Source organism: Oncorhynchus clarkii, chromosome 10 (genome assembly GCF_045791955.1).
Source record: "Oncorhynchus clarkii lewisi isolate Uvic-CL-2024 chromosome 10, UVic_Ocla_1.0, whole genome shotgun sequence".
Lineage (NCBI taxonomy): Eukaryota > Metazoa > Chordata > Actinopteri > Salmoniformes > Salmonidae > Oncorhynchus > Oncorhynchus clarkii.
Genome location: NC_092156.1, coordinates 34,911,662 through 34,929,695, shown reverse-complemented (window position 1 = coordinate 34,929,695; position 18,034 = coordinate 34,911,662). Strand labels below are relative to the sequence as shown.

At 42.9% G+C, this 18,034-nt stretch overlaps 1 protein-coding gene across 1 annotated transcript in view; it reads right to left on the bottom strand.

Annotated features, from left to right (window-relative positions):
• Nucleotides 1–2,403: 2,403 nt before the first annotated feature.
• Nucleotides 2,404–18,034, bottom strand: part of LOC139418337 (retinoblastoma 1) — a 43,625-nt gene continuing 27,994 nt past the window's right edge. Inside the window, exons 18-27 of the mRNA XM_071167710.1 lie at nucleotides 16,388–16,503; nucleotides 5,299–5,444; nucleotides 5,037–5,182; nucleotides 4,824–4,928; nucleotides 4,539–4,652; nucleotides 4,245–4,393; nucleotides 3,939–3,969; nucleotides 3,695–3,837; nucleotides 3,535–3,581; nucleotides 2,404–3,324 (exon numbers count right to left, since the gene is read on the bottom strand). Of these exons, the coding sequence (XP_071023811.1) occupies nucleotides 3,254–3,324; nucleotides 3,535–3,581; nucleotides 3,695–3,837; nucleotides 3,939–3,969; nucleotides 4,245–4,393; nucleotides 4,539–4,652; nucleotides 4,824–4,928; nucleotides 5,037–5,182; nucleotides 5,299–5,444; nucleotides 16,388–16,503 (1,068 nt within the window). The 3' untranslated portion in view covers nucleotides 2,404–3,253. The remainder of the gene's footprint in view (nucleotides 3,325–3,534; nucleotides 3,582–3,694; nucleotides 3,838–3,938; nucleotides 3,970–4,244; nucleotides 4,394–4,538; nucleotides 4,653–4,823; nucleotides 4,929–5,036; nucleotides 5,183–5,298; nucleotides 5,445–16,387; nucleotides 16,504–18,034) is intronic.

Here is an 18,034-nt window from a genome sequence, read left to right as displayed (position 1 = left end):
GGGTACGAGGTAATAACATGGCTATATACAGTATCAGTGCCGAGTTGATGTGCAGGGGTACGAGGTAATAACATGGCTATATACAGTATCAGTGCCGAGTTGATGTGCAGGGGTACGAGGTAATAACATGGCTATATACAGGGAGTATCAGTGCCGAGGTGATGTGCAGGGGTACGAGGTAATAACATGGCTATATACAGTAAAGGGTGCCGAGTTGATGTGCAGGGGTACGAGGTAATAACATGGCTATATACAGGGAGTATCAGTGCCGAGTTGATGTGCAGGGGTACGAGGTAATAACATGGCTATATACAGGGAGTATCAGTGCCGAGGTGATGTGCAGGGGTACGAGGTAATAACATGGCTATATACAGTATCAGTGCAGAGTTGATGTACAGGGGTACGAGGTAATAACATGGCTATATACAGTATCAGTGCCGAGTTGATGTGCAGGGGTACGAGGTAATAACATGGCTATATACAGGGAGTATCAGTGCCGAGTTGATGTGCAGGGGTACGAGGTAATAACATGGCTATATACAGGGAGTATCAGTGCCGAGTTGATGTGCAGGGGTACGAGGTAATAACATGGCTATATACAGTATCAGTGCCGAGTTGATGTGCAGGGGTACGAGGTAATTGATATAGCTGCAGTACGTACTGTACATATACGGGGCTCCCGAGTGATGCAGCGGTCTAAGGCACTGCATCTCAGTGCTAGAGGTGTCACTACAGACCCTGGTTCGATTTCAGGCCGTGATTGTGAGTCCCAAAGCATTGTATTTGGGACAAAATCATTCACTAAACCTGAATTAAATCTTGTAATGAATAATGTGGAAATTGAGCAAGTTGAGGTGACTAAACTGCTTGGAGTAACACTAGACTGTCAAATCAAATGTATTTATATAGCCCTTCTTACATCAGCTGATATATCAAAGTGCTGTAAAGAAACCCAGCCTAAAACCCCAAACAGCAAGTAATGCAGGTGTAGAAGCATTATAAATCGGTCATGGTCAAAACATATTGATACAACAGTAGCTAAGATGGGGAGAAGTATGTCCATAATAAAGCGCTGCTCTACCTTCTTAACAGCACGATCAACAGGGCAGGTTCTACAGATTCTCCAAGTTCTTTCTGCTGTTCCTCACCTGCAACAGTGTTACTCTATTTTATTTTTAAGTACTGGGTGGCGAGTGATTGGAGGATGTTTGTCTGAAGGCAGAGCAACCGTTTCATTAATATCCATCTACGGCTGTGTTGTCGATTTCAAGTCTCATAGCAAAGGGTCTGAATACTTATGTAAATATGGATTTTTTTAAATTTTTTATACATTTGCTAAAAATCTGGTTTTGCTTTGTCATTATGGGGTATTATGTGTAGATTGATGAGGAAAAAAATGTATTTAATCAATTTTAGAATAAGACTAACATAAAATGTGGAAAAAGTCAAGGGTCTGAATACTTTCCTGAATGCGATGAACATAATTGGTATTATGACATACTGGAGCCAGTACAAAGTATAAACATTTCATATATACACTGAACAAAAATATAAAACACAATATGTAAAGTGTTATTCCCATGTTTCCTGAGCTGAATTTAAAGATCCCAGAAATGTTCCATACGCACAAAAAGCTTATTTCTCTCAAATTATGTGCACCATTTGTTTACATCCCTGTTATTGAGCATTTCTCCTTTGAAGGCAAGCCATCCACTTGACTTATCCAGACAAGCCTTCCACCTTATCCAGGTGTGATATATCAAGCAGAAGATTAAACAGCATGATCCTTAATTACACAGATGCACCTTGTCCTGGGGACAATAAAAGGGCACTAAGATGTGCAGGTGTCACACAACAGAATGCCACAGATATTTCAAGTTTTGAGGGAGTCTGCAATTGGCATGATGACTGCAGGAATGTCCACCAGAGCTGTTGCCAGAGAATTTAATATTAATTTCTCTACCATATGCTGTTTTAGAGAATTTGGCAGTATGTCCAACCGGCCTCACAACCGCAGACCATGTGTAAAAATGCTGCACTTGCAGGATCGTCGAGAGACCAGCCACCCAGACAGCTGATGAAACTAAGGAGTATTTCTGTCTGTAATAAAGCCCTTTTGTGGCAAAAAACTAATTCTAATTGGCTGGGCCTGGCTCCCCAGTGTGTGGACCTGGCTCCCAAGTGGGTGGGCCTATGCGCACCCATGGCTGCACCCCTGCACAGTCATGTGAAATCCATAGACTAGGGCCTAATTCATTTATTGTATGATTTCCTTATATGAACTATAACTCCGTAATATCGTTGAAATTGTTGCATGTTGCGTTTATATTTTTGTTCAGTATAAATACCTACGTAGTAAATGTTACTGGGTTTGCTACTATAAAGAACTCAACTGACAATTCATATTTACCCAAAATGTTATTTATTGGTGTCTTTGGGATAACTTCCAATATAACATTTGAGTAAATACTTGGTCTTTTCTGTAAAATAAAGTGCTACCGAGTCCCTTTGAACTGTAAAGAATGTCCTTAATACAAAAACCAAACATTCCTATGTAGCCAGTCAACAGTCAATGTGAAGAGACATGAATACAAGTTTATGGATTTGATCTAATGAAAAGGTATTGTTGCTAATGATACTATAACAAGACTGTCACATCTTTAATGCTCCCGAAAGCAAATTAAGTTCCAGGTTATACAGTCACATCACAAGATTTAAAACATGTCAGATGTCAATGAAGGTAAGGTGTGTTGATTGTTTCTGTAAAAAAACATTACGCAGGTCTGCCTGTTCAGAATCCTTGAGGTTATTTCAAGTCAGGTTCCTACTTCAAAATAGACCAGGAAGAGATATGTAATACATATTGCATCAACCACCCTGACTTTATGAAACTCCAGAAGACCAAGTCAAAACAACAATTTCTTATAACATACCTTTAAAACTAGTGTCCCTCTATAAAACATGGTAATACTCACTTTATCTTTTTTAAATGTATTTTTTTAAACACTCCGTTAAAGAATCCACACTAAACAACAAAGAGAAACAAGACTCCTCTGTATTCACAAATTACTCTCAAAAGAGTATCGCTTAAATATAAAACAGGCCAAACTAAAATATAAAAAAACAAAAGCACAGAAAAAAATGTATTCCTTTTTTCAAGGGATGGTTGGGGGTCTAGCATGTCAGGGGTAGGGAGTAGTCTCTGGCACCTGTACACTCAAACAGTGCTGGACAGTAAGTCCTTCAGTGAAATTCAAGGCTTGTCCTTTTCGGACTCTGCATCATCCTTCATTTTCTGTTCCTGCATACGGGTCCGAGTGGAGCCTGAAAAACAGAGACAACCTTGAGTTTCATGGCATACATACAGAACAACAGACAGTTAACAGAAAGACAGACTACAACACTTGAGGTAGATAAAAGCAAAGTCTATTGGATTACAATGTTTGAGGGATGGTAAAAGAAACGTAGAACTGATAATATACGAAACGAAGGATGATGAAAGCAGAATTCAGGTAAAGCCAGAAACAAACGTACCTATCTCTGCAAGTTTCTGTATCAGTCTCGACTCTTCACCAGGTTTGCTGTGAGGAGAGCAAGATGAGATCAGCAACTTATTTCAACCGTGCCTCACCTCTGCATGAACACAACATTCTGCAGCCTAGTATAACCAAAATGAAAGATGGCTATCTCCTACCTCTCATCAGATTCATCCTGTCCTTCTACATCAAAGCGCAACCTCTTCAGGGGCTTGGGGGCGGAGCTCATATCCAAACTCCTCTTCAAGGACCTATCACTGCTGTTCACCATCGCATTGATCTTCTGGAACTTATCAGAGGTCTGCAGAGGAAACAAGACAGAACATCATTTTAGTGCACTGGACACAATGCCCATTTCAGGAAAGAATATTTTCCACTATGTTGATGAAAATGATCACTTACTCCAAACGATTCACCGATCGATACCAGGATTCTGTGGAGAACAAAACACGGGGGAAATTTTAAAAAATTATGATTCATAGAGATTTTTTATTTTATTTTTACATTTACTAGTTAATAACGCAAAAAAAATTACCAGACATTACCATAACAAAATAGGAGAGAAATTCACAAAATTTGCTAACATCTTTGCCAGTTTGGAACTGAAACATCAAGATAATGAAATGTGCCTCAGCTATAAAATCGGTTCATCACTAAGCGCATACAAAACAAGGTGTCAGCCTGGTTCATGGGTGGGAGGGTACTGACCTGGTACGTGGGGTCATGACTGGAGACATGCGTGTTGGGCTCTTCATGGGAGAGATATAGACGTTGTTGCTGCCAGGCACTCTGAGGGGGGAGTTGGGGAACTTGTAGGGGCTGCGGGGGATGTGTGGGATGGGAGACAGTGTGGGGGGCTGGGGGAGAGAGACCGTAGGACCGTGTGTCAGTAGAGAATACTAGAACATTAAGAAGGCAAGCATTTTGAACCTGCGTGTGAGAGATCAGGACCATGTGAAGTATGTTGCGGTGCCACATGGGAACGCTAACTGTCCGTCTCACCCTGGGAGAGGCGTACTGCAGGATGTTGGTCTTCAGTTTCTGCATGAACACCAGGTTGTAGAAGACAATGATGGAGTCATACTGGCCCTCCCGGATTAACACGTGCTTAAATGTCTGCAAGAAAGACGGGGAGATGAGATGTTCTGCATCTGTGGTAATCCTTCCTCTCATCTGACTTAATAAAGCCTGCCACACTAGCCATATGGAGCAAGTCCTTTTCAGTCCCTCATGTCTACACTACAGCTCCACAGCAGGAGTAGATAGTTCATACCCCTGTGTACTCACCTCTTGGTTGGTGTTGGGCATGTTCTTGTAAGCAGTGACGATGGTCTTGAAACGCAAGTCCACGTTCTTCACCTTGCATATGGCATACATGGCCGACATCATCAACTGTTTGGGGATAAAAAGCCACAGGTGTCAAAGTTGTACATGATCATGTATAGAGTGTTTTGATCGCACAAATTGCATCAGAGTACGTGTGTGAACACAGCACAGTACCTGGTCCAGGTGGCGGTCTCTCATCAGTTCATACTCATTCTGCAGTGTGTGCTGGAACAGAGTCCACATGATTGGCTCCAGCTCAGGGTGAGAGGTCAAAAGTTGTGTGTAAAGCATCTTCAGCCTCATGTAGGCCAGCCGGTACACTACAGGAAGAACACAGAACGAGTTAGAAACCGGGTTACAAAGACAGACAACCAGTCATACACAAACAACACCCCACCGAAGACTGTAGACCAACTACCAGCTAGTGAAATCTTACATTTTTTGTAGAAGAGGCTGAGAGAGTTGGACTTTGGGTGCCTAGGGGTCTGATGGGGCGCCGGGGCAGAGGGCTGAGAGGAGGGTGGGGCTGTATATTCAGGGGCCGGCAGGGTACGGCTACTGGGCCGCACAGGGGAAAGATACCTGCCAGAGAGGAATAACAATATTAGAAAAACAATAGTACAAGCTTCAAGCATAACAATGAGATGGATCAGTGACGCACAATTACTTCTTAAACCATGTTCTAAAAAAGGTTAAATGGTCAATGTCCTGGAGAGATCTTCACAGGTTTTCAACCTAACCTCTGACCAGTCTTTCCCAAAGCCTGGGGCTTTGATATCGGTTACTGTTGGTCAGTGTTCATGTGGCCAGACAAGCCCATTATCCCCCACCCTGTTCACTTCACCCATTCACAGACTTAACATTCCACAACTACTTAGTTTATGCTTTGTCAGGGTTCCGCAAAACAACTTTGATAAGATACATGTTGTTCCTAAATGCAAGTTACAAGAAGACAAGGCTGAAAGTGTACCGTGCTTTTTTGTGAGCATTCAAATGCAAGAGCATACCAATCCATCTTATTAACCTCAAATTGGTGCTTATCAATCCATTGGGAAGAAGTACAACTTGCGTGCCTTCCCAAGCCTGAAAGGGATGCCATTTGAAAAACAAACAACATTTACTACTCAGATCTCTGGCACCCATCCATGCTTGACCGGATCTTACTCCAGCTTTGTAACAAAAACATTGTAACAAAACAACGGTCAATGAAAGGTTGTGAGTGTATGACCCAATTAAGGTTGGGCAATATTACGATAGCCTCGTCTATTGATGATGCTTGACATAGATCGTCGATGATGACATTGAGAAGTGACAAATTGTACCAACTTCTGTGTTCATGTAAGCAACTGATTGAACAAATCCTCACTTATCAGTATCTGCAATTTGGCAGTAAGCCCAGACCTTGTTTTGAGAACAAAAGCTATCAGTTTCAAGGTCTCAACATAGAGAGAAGAAGCCTCGTGAGGTATTGGTCGGTCACAAGAATGAAGCAAACGTTAACCAATTATGAACGATGAATAAGCTAAATCATGCAAATTTGACGTATACTGCAGATAAGGGAATAGGACTGCCCCATTCAATGGTGCATTACGTTTGTTGGAACCTCTCCAGCGTGCTGACAATTATTAATTTAAGATTGACTTAGAATGTCCCTGTGTAAGAATTTCCACAGCAGCTTTCTCACAATGAATCTAAGTTACATCTGAAAAAGTTGTTTGAAATATATATGTAATAATGACAATTACAACAATACTGAATTAAAACTTATTTTAACTTAATATAATACATAAATAAAATATATTTGTCTCAAATAAATAATGAAACACGCTCAATTTGGTTTAAATAATGCAAAAACAGTGTTGGAGAAGAAAGTAAAAGTGCAATGTGTGCCATGTAAAAAAGCTAACGTTTAAATTCCTTGCTCAGAACATATGAAAGCTGGCGGTTCCAGTTCTTCAATATTCCCAGTTAAGAAGTTTTAGGTTGTAGTTATTATAGGAATTATGACACGTCGACTATTTCTTTCTCTACCATTTGTATTTCATATACCTTTGACTATTGGATGTTCTAATAGGCACTTTAGTATTGCCAGCCCAATCTCGGGAGTTGAAAAATGGCACCGGAAGAAATGGCAGCAGTTTTACAGGAGCCCAACCAATTTTACTATTATGTGTTTTTTTCATCGTTACTTGTAACTTATTTTGTACATAATGTTTCTGCAACCGTATCTTATGGCAGAAAAGAGCTTCTGGATATCAGGACAGCGATCACTCACCTCGGATTAGACAAAGAGCGTCTGGATATCAGGACAGGGATCACTCACCTCGGATTAGACAAAGAGCTTCTGGATATCAGGACAGCGATCACTCACCTCGGATTAGACAAAGAGCTTCTGGATATCAGGACAGGGATCACTCACCTCGGATTAGACAAAGAGCTTCTGGATATCAGGACAGGGATCACTCACCTCGGATTAGACAAAGAGCTTCTGGATATCAGGACAGCGATCACTCACCTCGGATTAGACAAAGAGCTTCTGGATATCAGGACAGCGATCACTCACCTCGGATTAGACAAAGAGCTTCTGGATATCAGGACAGGGATCACTCACCTCGGATTAGACAAAGAGCTTCTGGATATCAGGACAGTGATCACTCACCTCGGATTAGACAAAGAGCTTCTGGATATCAGGACAGCGATCACTCACCTCGGATTAGACTAAGATATTTTTAACAACAAGCAAGACTCACATGATATTCTCCAAACACCCGGCAGGGCCGACATCCCAGTTATTCGCAAGAGGAAGAGACGAAAGTACAGAGGACGAAGAGCCGGATGCCTCGTCAGGCGAGTAGGAAAGCTGCCGTTACGTCAATATTACTCGCCAACGTGCAATCATTGGACAATTAATTAGACGAGGTATCCTACCAATATCCTATGTTTCCCGGAATCGTGGCTGAATGATGACATGGATATTCAGCTAGCGGGATATACGCTGCACCGGCAGGATAGAACAGCACACTCCGGTAAGACGAGGGGGTCTGTGCATATTTGTAAACAACAGCTGGTGCACGAAATCTAAGGAAGTCTCTAGATTCTGCTTGCCTGTAGAGTATATTGTGATAAATTGCAGGCCACACTACTTGCCTAGAGAGTTCTCAGCTATACTTTTCGTGGCTGTTTATTTACCACCACAAACAGATGCTGGCACTAAGACCGCACTCAGTCAGCTGTATAAGAAAATAAGCAAACAGGAAACCACTCACCCAGAGGCGGCACTCCTAATGGCCGGAGACTAATGCAGGGAAACCTAAATCAGTTCTACCAAATCTCTATCAATGTGTTAAATGTGCAACTTGGGGAAAAAATATATAAAAAAATAATCACCTGTACTCCACACACAGAGACGCGTACAAAGCTCTCCCTCGCCCTCCATTTGGTAAATCCGACCACAACTCTATCCTCCTGACTCCGGCTTACAAGCCAAAATTAAAGCACGAAGCAACAGTGACTCGGTCTATAAAAAAAGTGGTCAGATGAAGCAGATGCTAAACTACAGGGCTGTTTTGCTATCACAGGCTGGAACATGTTCCGGGATTCTTCCGATAACATTGAGGAATACACCACATCAGTCACTGGCTTTATCAACAAGCGCATCGAAGACGCCGTCCACATAGTGACTGTACGTACATACCCCAACCAGAAGCCATGGATTACAGGCAACATTCGCACTGAGCTAAAGGGCAGAGCCAACGCTTTCAAGGTGCGGGACTCTAACCCGGAAGCTTACAAGAAATCCCGCTATGCCCTGCGACAAACCATCAAACAGGCAAAGCATCAATACAGGGCTAAGATTGAATCATTCTACACCGGCTCCGACGCTCGTCGGATGTGGCAGAGCTTGCAAACTATTACAGACTACAAAGGGAGGCACAGCCGCGAGCTGCCCAGTGACACGAGCCTACCAGACGAGCTAAATCACTTCTATGCTCGCTTTGAGGCAAGCAACACTGAGGCATGCATGAGAGCATCAGCTGTTCCGGGCGACATTGTGTGATCCCGCTGTCCGTAGCCGATGTGAGTAAGACCTTTAAACAGGTCAACATACTCAAGGCTGTGGGGCCAGACGGTTCACCAGGACGTTTGCTCTGGGCATGTGCTGACCAACTGGCAGGTGTCTTCACTGACATTTCCAACATGTCCCTGATTGAGTCTGTAATACCAACATGTTTTAAGCAGACCACCATAGTCTCTGTGCCCAAGAACACAAAAGCAACTTGCCTAAATGACTACAGATCCGTAGCACTCAGGTCCGTAGCCATGAAGTGCTTTGAAAGGCTGGTAATGGCTCACTTCAACACCACCATTCCAGAAACCCTAGACCCACTCCAATTTGCATACCGCCCAAACAGATCCATAGATGATGCAATCTCGATTGCACTCCACACTGCCCTTTCCCACTTGGACAAAAGGAAAACCTATATGATAATTCTGTTCATTGACTACAGCTCAGCGTTCAACACCATAGTACCCTCAAAGCTCATCACTAAGCTAAGGAACCTTGGACTAAACACCTCCCTCTGCAACTGGATCCTGGACTTCCTGACGGGCCGCTCCCAGGTGGTGAGGGTAGGTAGAAACACATCTGCCACGCTGATCCTCAACACTTGAGCTCCCCAGGGTTGCGTGCTCAGTCCCCTCCTGTACTCCCTGTTCACCTACGACTGCATGGCCAGGCACGACTCCAACACCATCATTAAGTTTGCAGACGACACAACAGTGGTAGGCCTGATCACCGACGAGACAGCCTATAGGGAGGAGGTCAGAGACCTGGCCGGGTGGTGCCAGAATAACAACCTATCCCTCAACGTAGCCAAGACTAAGGAGATGATTGTGGACTACAGGAAAAGGAGCACCGAGCATGCCCCCATTCTCATCGACGGGGCTGTAGTGGAGCAGGTTGAGAGCTTCAAGTTCCTTGGTGTCCACATCAACAACAAACTAGAATGGTCCAAACACGCCAAGACAGTCGTGAAGAGGGCACGACAAAGCCTATTCCCCCTCAGGAAACTAAAAATATTTGGCATGGTTCCTGAGATCCTCAAAAGGTTCTACAGCTGCACCATAGAGAGCATCCTGACCGGTTGCATCACTGCCTGGTACGGCAACTGCTCGGCCTCCGACCGCAAGGCACTTCAGAGGGTAGTGCGCACGGCCCAGTACATCACTGGGGCAAAGCTGCCTGCCATCCAGGACCTCTACACCAGGCAGTGTCAGAGGAAGGCCCTAAAAATTGTCAGAGACTCCAGCCACCCTAGTCATAGACTGTTCTCTCTGATACCACACGGCAAGCTGTACCGGAGTGCCAAGTCTAGGACAAAAAGGCTTCTCAACAGTTTTTACCCCCAAGCCATAAGACTCCTGAACAGGTAACCAAATGGTTACCTGGACTATTTGCATTGTGTGCCCCCCCCTCTTTTACGCTTCTGCTACCCTATGTTTTATCATAAATGCATAGTCACTTTAACTATACATTCATGTACATACTACCTCAATTGGCCCGACCAACCAGTGCTCCCACACATTGGCTAACCGGGCTATCTGCATTGTGTCCCACCACCCGCCAACCCCTCTTTTTACGCTACTGCTACTCTCTGTTCATCATACAGTGCCTTGCGAAAGTATTCGGCCCCCTTGAACTTTGCGACCTTTTGCCACATTTCAGGCTTCAAACATAAAGATATAAAACTTTCTTTTTTTGTGAAGAATCAACAACAAGTGGGACACAATCATGAAGTGGAACGACATTTATTGGATATTTCAAACTTTTTTAACAAATCAAAAACTGAAAAATTGGGCGTGCAAAATTATTCAGCCCCTTTACTTTCAGTGCAGCAAACTCTCTCCAGAAGTTCAGTGAGGATCTCTGAATGATCCAGTGTTGACCTAAATGACTAATGATGATAAATACAATCCACCTGTGTGTAATCAAGTCTCCGTATAAATGCACCTGCACTGTGATAGTCTCAGAGGTCCGTTAAAAGCGCAGAGAGCATCATGAAGAACAAGGAACACACCAGGCAGGTCCGAGATACTGTTGTGAAGAAGTTTAAAGCCGGATTTGGATACAAAAGATTTCCCAAGCTTTAAACATCCCAAGGAGCACTGTGCAAGCGATGATATTGAAATGGAAGGAGTATCAGACCACTACAAATCTACCAAGACCTGGCCGTCCCTCTAAACTTTCAGCTCATACAAGGAGAAGACTGATCAGAGATGCAGCCAAGAGGCCCATGATCACTCTGGATGAACTGCAGAGATCTACAGCTGAGGTGGGAGACTCTGTCCATAGGACAACAATCAGTCGTATATTGCACAAATCTGGCCTTTATGGAAGAGTGGCAAGAAGAAAGCCATTTCTTAAAGATATCCATAAAAAGTGTCGTTTAAAGTTTGCCACAAGCCACCTGGGAGACACACCAAACATGTGGAAGAAGGTGCTCTGGTCAGATGAAACCAAAATTGAACTTTTTGGCAACAATGCAAAACGTTATGTTTGGCGTAAAAGCAACACAGCTCATCACCATGGACACACCATCCCCACTGTCAAACATGGTGGTGGCAGCATCATGGTTTGGGCCTGCTTTTCTTCAGCAGGGACAGGGAAGATGGTTAAAATTGATGGGAAGATGGATGGAGCCAAATACAGGACCATTCTGGAAGAAAACCTGATGGAGTCTGCAAAAGACCTGAGACTGGGACGGAGATTTGTCTTCCAACAAGACAATGATCCAAAACATAAAGCAAAATCTACAATGGAATGGTTCAAAAATAAACATATCCAGGTGTTAGAATGGCCAAGTCAAAGTCCAGACCTGAATCCAATCGAGAATCTGTGGAAAGAACTGAAAACTGCTGTTCACAAATGCTCTCCATCCAACCTCACTGAGCTCGAGCTGTTTTGCAAGGAGGAATGGGAAAAACTTTCAGTCTCTCGATGTGCAAAACTGATAGAGACATACCCCAAGCGACTTACAGCTGTAATCGCAGCAAAAGGTGGCGCTACAAAGTATTAACTTAAGGGGGCTGAACAATTTTGCACGCCCAATTTTTCCGATTTTGATTTGTTAAAAAAGTTTGAAATATCCAATAAATGTCGTTCCACTTCATGATTGTGTCCCACTTGTTGTTGATTCTTCACAAAAAAATACAGTTTTATATCTTTATGTTTGAAGCCTGAAATGTGGCAAAAGGTCGCAAAGTTCAAGGGGGCCGAATACTTTCGCAAGGCACTGTATACGCATAGTCACTTTTTTCAAATGTCTTTTTACTTTTGCATTTCTTTACTTACCCACCCACACACCTTTTTTCCCCCGCACTATTGGTTAGAGCATGTAAGTAAGCATTTCACTGTAAGGTCTACTACACCTGTTGTATTCGGCGCACGTGACAAATAAACTTTGATTTGATAGGCTTGAAGTCATAAACAGCGCTGTGCCTCAAGCATTGCTAAGAGCTGCTGGCAAACGCAGTAAAGTTTGAATGAATGCTTACGAGCTTGCTGCTGCCTACTACCGCTCAGACTGCTCTATCAAATATAAAATCATAGACTTAATTATAATATAATAAACACAGAAATACGAGCCTCAGGTCATTAATATGGTCAAATCCGGAAACTATCATTTCGAAAACAAAACGTTTATTCTTTCAGTGAAATAAGGAACAGTTCCGTATTTTATCTAACGGGTGGCAACCCTAGATCTAAATATTGCTGTTACATTTCACAACCTTCAATGTTATAGTCATAATTATGTAAAATTCTGGCAAATTAGTTTTTAACGAGCCAGGCGGCCCAAACTGTTTGCATATACCCTGACTCTGTGTGCAATGAACACAAGATATTAATATTGACTGCTAACATTAATTTATTTTAACTAAATATTCAGGTTAAAAAAAAATACACTTCAGTGTATTGATTTTAATGAAGGCATTGATGTTTATGGTTAGGAACATTTGTGCAACGATTGTGCTTTTGTTAAATCATCACCCGTTTGGTGAAGTAGGCTGTGATTCGATGATTAATTAAACAGACACCGCATTGATTATATGCAACGCAGGACACACTAGTTAAACTAGTAATATCATCAACCATGTGTAGTTAACTAGTGATTATGTGAAGATTGATTGTTTTTTAAAATAAGTTTAATGCTAGCTAGCAACTTAACCTGGCTCCTTGCTGCACAGGTGGTCAAGCCTGCCATGCAGTCTCCTCGTGGAATGCAATGTAATCGGCCATAATCAGCATCCAAAAATGCTGAGTACCGATTGTTATGAAAACTTGAAATCAGCAATGCCGATTAATCGGTCGACCTCTAGTTTGAATAGCCTAAAAACATAACGTAGCCAGGGGACTAGGGCTGACCCCAATTATTTGACTGGTCGATTGTTTGGTCAATAGGCTGTTGGTCGACCAAGATTTTTTTTAGTCGAGAAGTACCGAAAATATATTTTATGGGACAAGAGACATTCAAGAGATTTCATTCACACCCATTTCAGTGAACTAATCCATTGTGAGGCAGACTAATCTATTGCAGAGGCTGCGGGGATGGCACAGTCCAAGAAAGGGAGTGTGGCTGGACAATGCAGGTCTCCCTCCAGAATTCACTCTCTCTCACCAATTTGTGCACATTCATTGTTTCATAACTTCATTGTGTGAATTGTTTGCGTTTGTTTGCTTATTCCTAATCTACAATGTTTGTTTGGTTACGGTAATGCATTCAATACATTATTCCTTTTACCGTTCTCATTGTCAGAGGGAGTGGACACGTTTGCAGAGCGCACAACCTATGCTACACCTGTGAGAAACAAGTTTTGGTTTATTTCATTCTTTTTATGAGTTTTGTCAATTTATTCATTGTATTTTGTTTGGAGCCTCCAGTCAATGATGAGTAAGGACGTGCACCTGATTACGCATAGAAGTAGGCCTATAGGCTGCCTGGTCTGCGCACAAATGTAGGCAAAAAAATGTGTCCATTTGGGGATCTGATTGTATTTCTGATTGGCTTAATGCACAACCACTAATGAGCTGTGGAGCTTCTCAAAGTAATGTTTTCTTCACCTCAAACAGCAAGCAAAGTTGGTTTTTACAGCCATTGAGATTTGTTTTATTTCACCTGTATTTAACCAGGTAGGCCAGTTGAGAACAAGTTCTCATTTACAACTGCGACCTGGCCAAGATAAAGCAAAGAAGTGTGACACAAACAACAGAGTTACACACATGGAATAAACTAACGTACAGTCAATAACACAGTAGAAAAAAATCGATATACAGTGTGTGCAAATGAGGTAAGATTAGGGAGGTAAGGCAATAAATAGGCCGTAGTGGCAAAGTAATTACAATTTAGCAATTAAACACTGGAGTGATAGATGTGCAGAAGATGAATGTGCAAGTAGAGATACTGGGGTGCAAAAGAGCAAAAAAATAAATAACAATATCATCATGAGGTAGTTGGATGGGCTATTTACAGATGGGCTATATACAGGTGCAATGATCTATGAGCTGCTCTGACAGCTGATGCTTAAAGTTAGTGAGGGAGATACGAGTCTCCAGCTTCAGTTATTTCTGCAATTCGTTCCAGTCATTGGCAGCAGAGAACTGGAAGGAAAGGCGGGTCAAATGTTTTCATTGGCTTTATAGGCTATTTTTACATAATTGGAAATAGATAGATTAACCAAATGAAATTGATTGAGATACAAAGACGTTGTTATAAATTATATGACAATGTTCCACGAAAATGTTCATATGAAAACCATAACTGGCACACATATCGGTAGAAATGGTAAGATAAATTGGCATTCCACATGAGAAAGTTTACCGACTCCTTGTGTAGCCTATTACCGGCAACTTCAGGAGAGTAATGGCAGAATCTACAAAAGCCAGTAGGAGCGGGAGGAGAATGGTCAGGACAGCTTCAGTTCTCCCTCTTCTTGTTATCTTGATCTCTGGTTCCCTCGAGTCATTTGTGTCTTATTTCATCAAACAGTGAGCTTAAACCATCAGACAAGCTCAATGCATATATAGTTGATTTTATACACATAGGGTGTAATATGTTTTAATTTACAGTAAAAAAGTTTTAATCTCAGATTTTTTTTATTATATATAAAAATAAAAAAAATGTGTGTATATATATATATGTATATATATATATATATATATATATATATATATATATATATATATATATATATATATATATATATTATTCAATTGTAGTGATACACATGATTTCAGGATAAATCCAGCAGTTCCCTATGCTGGGTAGTGAAAGCAAACACTCAAAGCAAACACTCAACCATGAGCACCACGGAGCCTTCAAAAGAACTCTGGGACAAAATAGTGGAAAGGCAGATCAGGGGTTGGGTATAAAAATATTTCAAAAGGCCTTCAATTAAGAAGTGGAATGTGTATGGCACCACCAAGACCCTGCCGTCTGTCAAAACTGGATGACCGAGCAAGTAAGAGACTGATCAGAGAGGCTACCAAGAGTCCAATGGCAACTTTGAAAGAGAGATAGGCTTTTACTGCCAAGACTGGTCAAAATGTGCATGTGATAATATCCCAAGCACTCCACCAAATCTGGCATGTATGGTAGGGTGGAAAGAAGGAAGCCATTACACAAGAAAGCCCACCTTGAATGCAGTTTGAATTATGCAAAACAACACTGGAGCTTCTGTAGCCATGTGTCAAAACGTTGTGATGAAACTAAAATTCAACTTTTTGGCCTAAAAGCAAACGTTACATTTGGCGGAATCCCAACACATCACCCAAAGAACCCAATCCCTACACATCACCCAAAGAACCCAATCGCTACACATCACCCAAAGAACCCAATCCCAACACATCACCCAAAGAACCCAATCCCTACACATCACCCAATGAACCCAATCCCAACACATCACCCAAAGAACCCAATCCCAACACATCACCCAAAGAACCCAATCCCAACACATCACCCAAAGAACCCAATCCCAACACATCACCCAAAGAACCCAATCCCTACACATCACCCAAAGAACCCAATCCCTACACATCACCCAAAGAACCCAATCCCTACACATCACCCAAAGAACCCAATCCCAACACATCACCCAAATAACCCAATCCCAACACATCACCCAAAGAACCCAATCCCAACACATCACCCAAAGAACCCAATCCCTACTGTGAAGCATGATGGTGGCAGCATCATGTTATGGGGATGTTTCTCATCGTCTTATCAGGATAGAAGGGAAAATGAATGGAGCATTGTACAGAAAGGTCCTTGAGGAAAACCTGCTACCCTCTGCAAGAACGCTGAAACGGGGACAGAAGTTCACCTTCCAGCATGACAACGATGTCTGGGGTGTAGACTTTTTATAGGCTCTGTAAACTACACATTAACAGTCAGTCTCCCCAGACATCATCATATTTCACAATGGGGACTGTGAATAAGGTGCGTTAGTGTCAGATGAGGGTGGGGACTTACAGGTCCGCTGCAGTGTGGTTGTGCTGTAGGGGCTGGTTGAGGGTGGCAGGGGGCTCTGCCTGCTCCACTGGACCCTCCTCACGGGTCTGTTTCAGCAGCTCAAACAGTGGCGAGTCCTAGGGAGAAACACACGGAACAGCATTCATTAGACAGGCACTACAGCATTTCACACATGCACCGAAGCACTACAAACACAACAGCAAGTAATACCAATTTCATGGAACTTGTTCCTGAAGCTCATAATGTCATAATCAACACAATGTACATTACACTATGTGCCTAAAAGTTATTACATTATACCTCCATTATTGGCAATGTATTACATTATCAGAATTTAATACATTATAGATGCAAAAGTTATTACATTATCAGACTCCCTAAATTTTATCAGCATATCGATTGCGCAACCAGGGGTGGAAAGACCTTGGATCATTGTTACTCTAACTTCCGCGACGCATATAAGGCCCTGCCCCGCCCCCCTTTCGGAAAAGCTGACCACGACTCCATTTTGTTGATCCCTGCCTACAGACAGAAACTAAAACAAGAGGCTCCCACGCTGAGGTCTGTCCAACGCTGGTCCGACCAAGCTGACTCCACACTCCAAGACTGCTTCCATCACGTGGACTGGGAGATGTTTCGTATTGCGTCAGATAACAACATTGACGAATACGCTGATTCGTTCATTAGAACGTGCGTTGAAGATTTCGTTCCCATAGCAACGATTAAAACATTCCCTAACCAGAAACCGTGGATTGATGGCAGCATTCGTGTAAAACTGAAAGCGCGAACCACTGCTTTTAATCAGGGCAAGGTGTCTGGTAACATGACCGAATACAAACAGTGCAGCTATTCCCTCCGCAAGGCTATCAAACAAGCTAAGCGCCAGTACAGAGACAAAGTAGAATCTCAATTCAACGGCTCAGACACAAGAGGCATGTGGCAGGGTCTACAGTCAATCACGGACTACAGGAAGAAATCCAGCCCAGTCACGGACCAGGATGTCTTGCTCCCAGGCAGACTAAATAACTTTTTTGCCCGCTTTGAGGACAATACAGTGCCACTGACACGGCCTGCAACGAAAACATGCGGTCTCTCCTTCACTGCAGCCGAGGTGAGTAAGACATTTAAACGTGTTAACCCTCGCAAGGCTGCAGGCCCAGACGGCATCCCCAGCCGCGCCCTCAGAGCATGCGCAGACCAGCTGGCCGGTGTGTTTACGGACATATTCAATCAATCCCTATACCAGTCTGCTGTTCCCACATGCTTCAAGAGGGCCACCATTGTTCCTGTTCCCAAGAAAGCTAAGGTAACTGAGCTAAACGACTACCGCCCCGTAGCACTCACATCCGTCATCATGAAGTGCTTTGAGAGACTAGTCAAGGACCATATCACCTCCACCCTACCTGACACCCTAGACCCACTCCAATTTGCTTACCGCCCAAATAGGTCCACAGACGATGCAATCTCAACCACACTGCACACTGCCCTAACCCATCTGGACAAGAGGAATACCTATGTGAGAATGCTGTTCATCGACTACAGCTCGGCATTCAACACCATAGTACCCTCCAAGCTCGTCATCAAGCTCGAGACCCTGGGTCTCGACCCCGCCCTGTGCAACTGGGTACTGGACTTCCTGACGGGCCG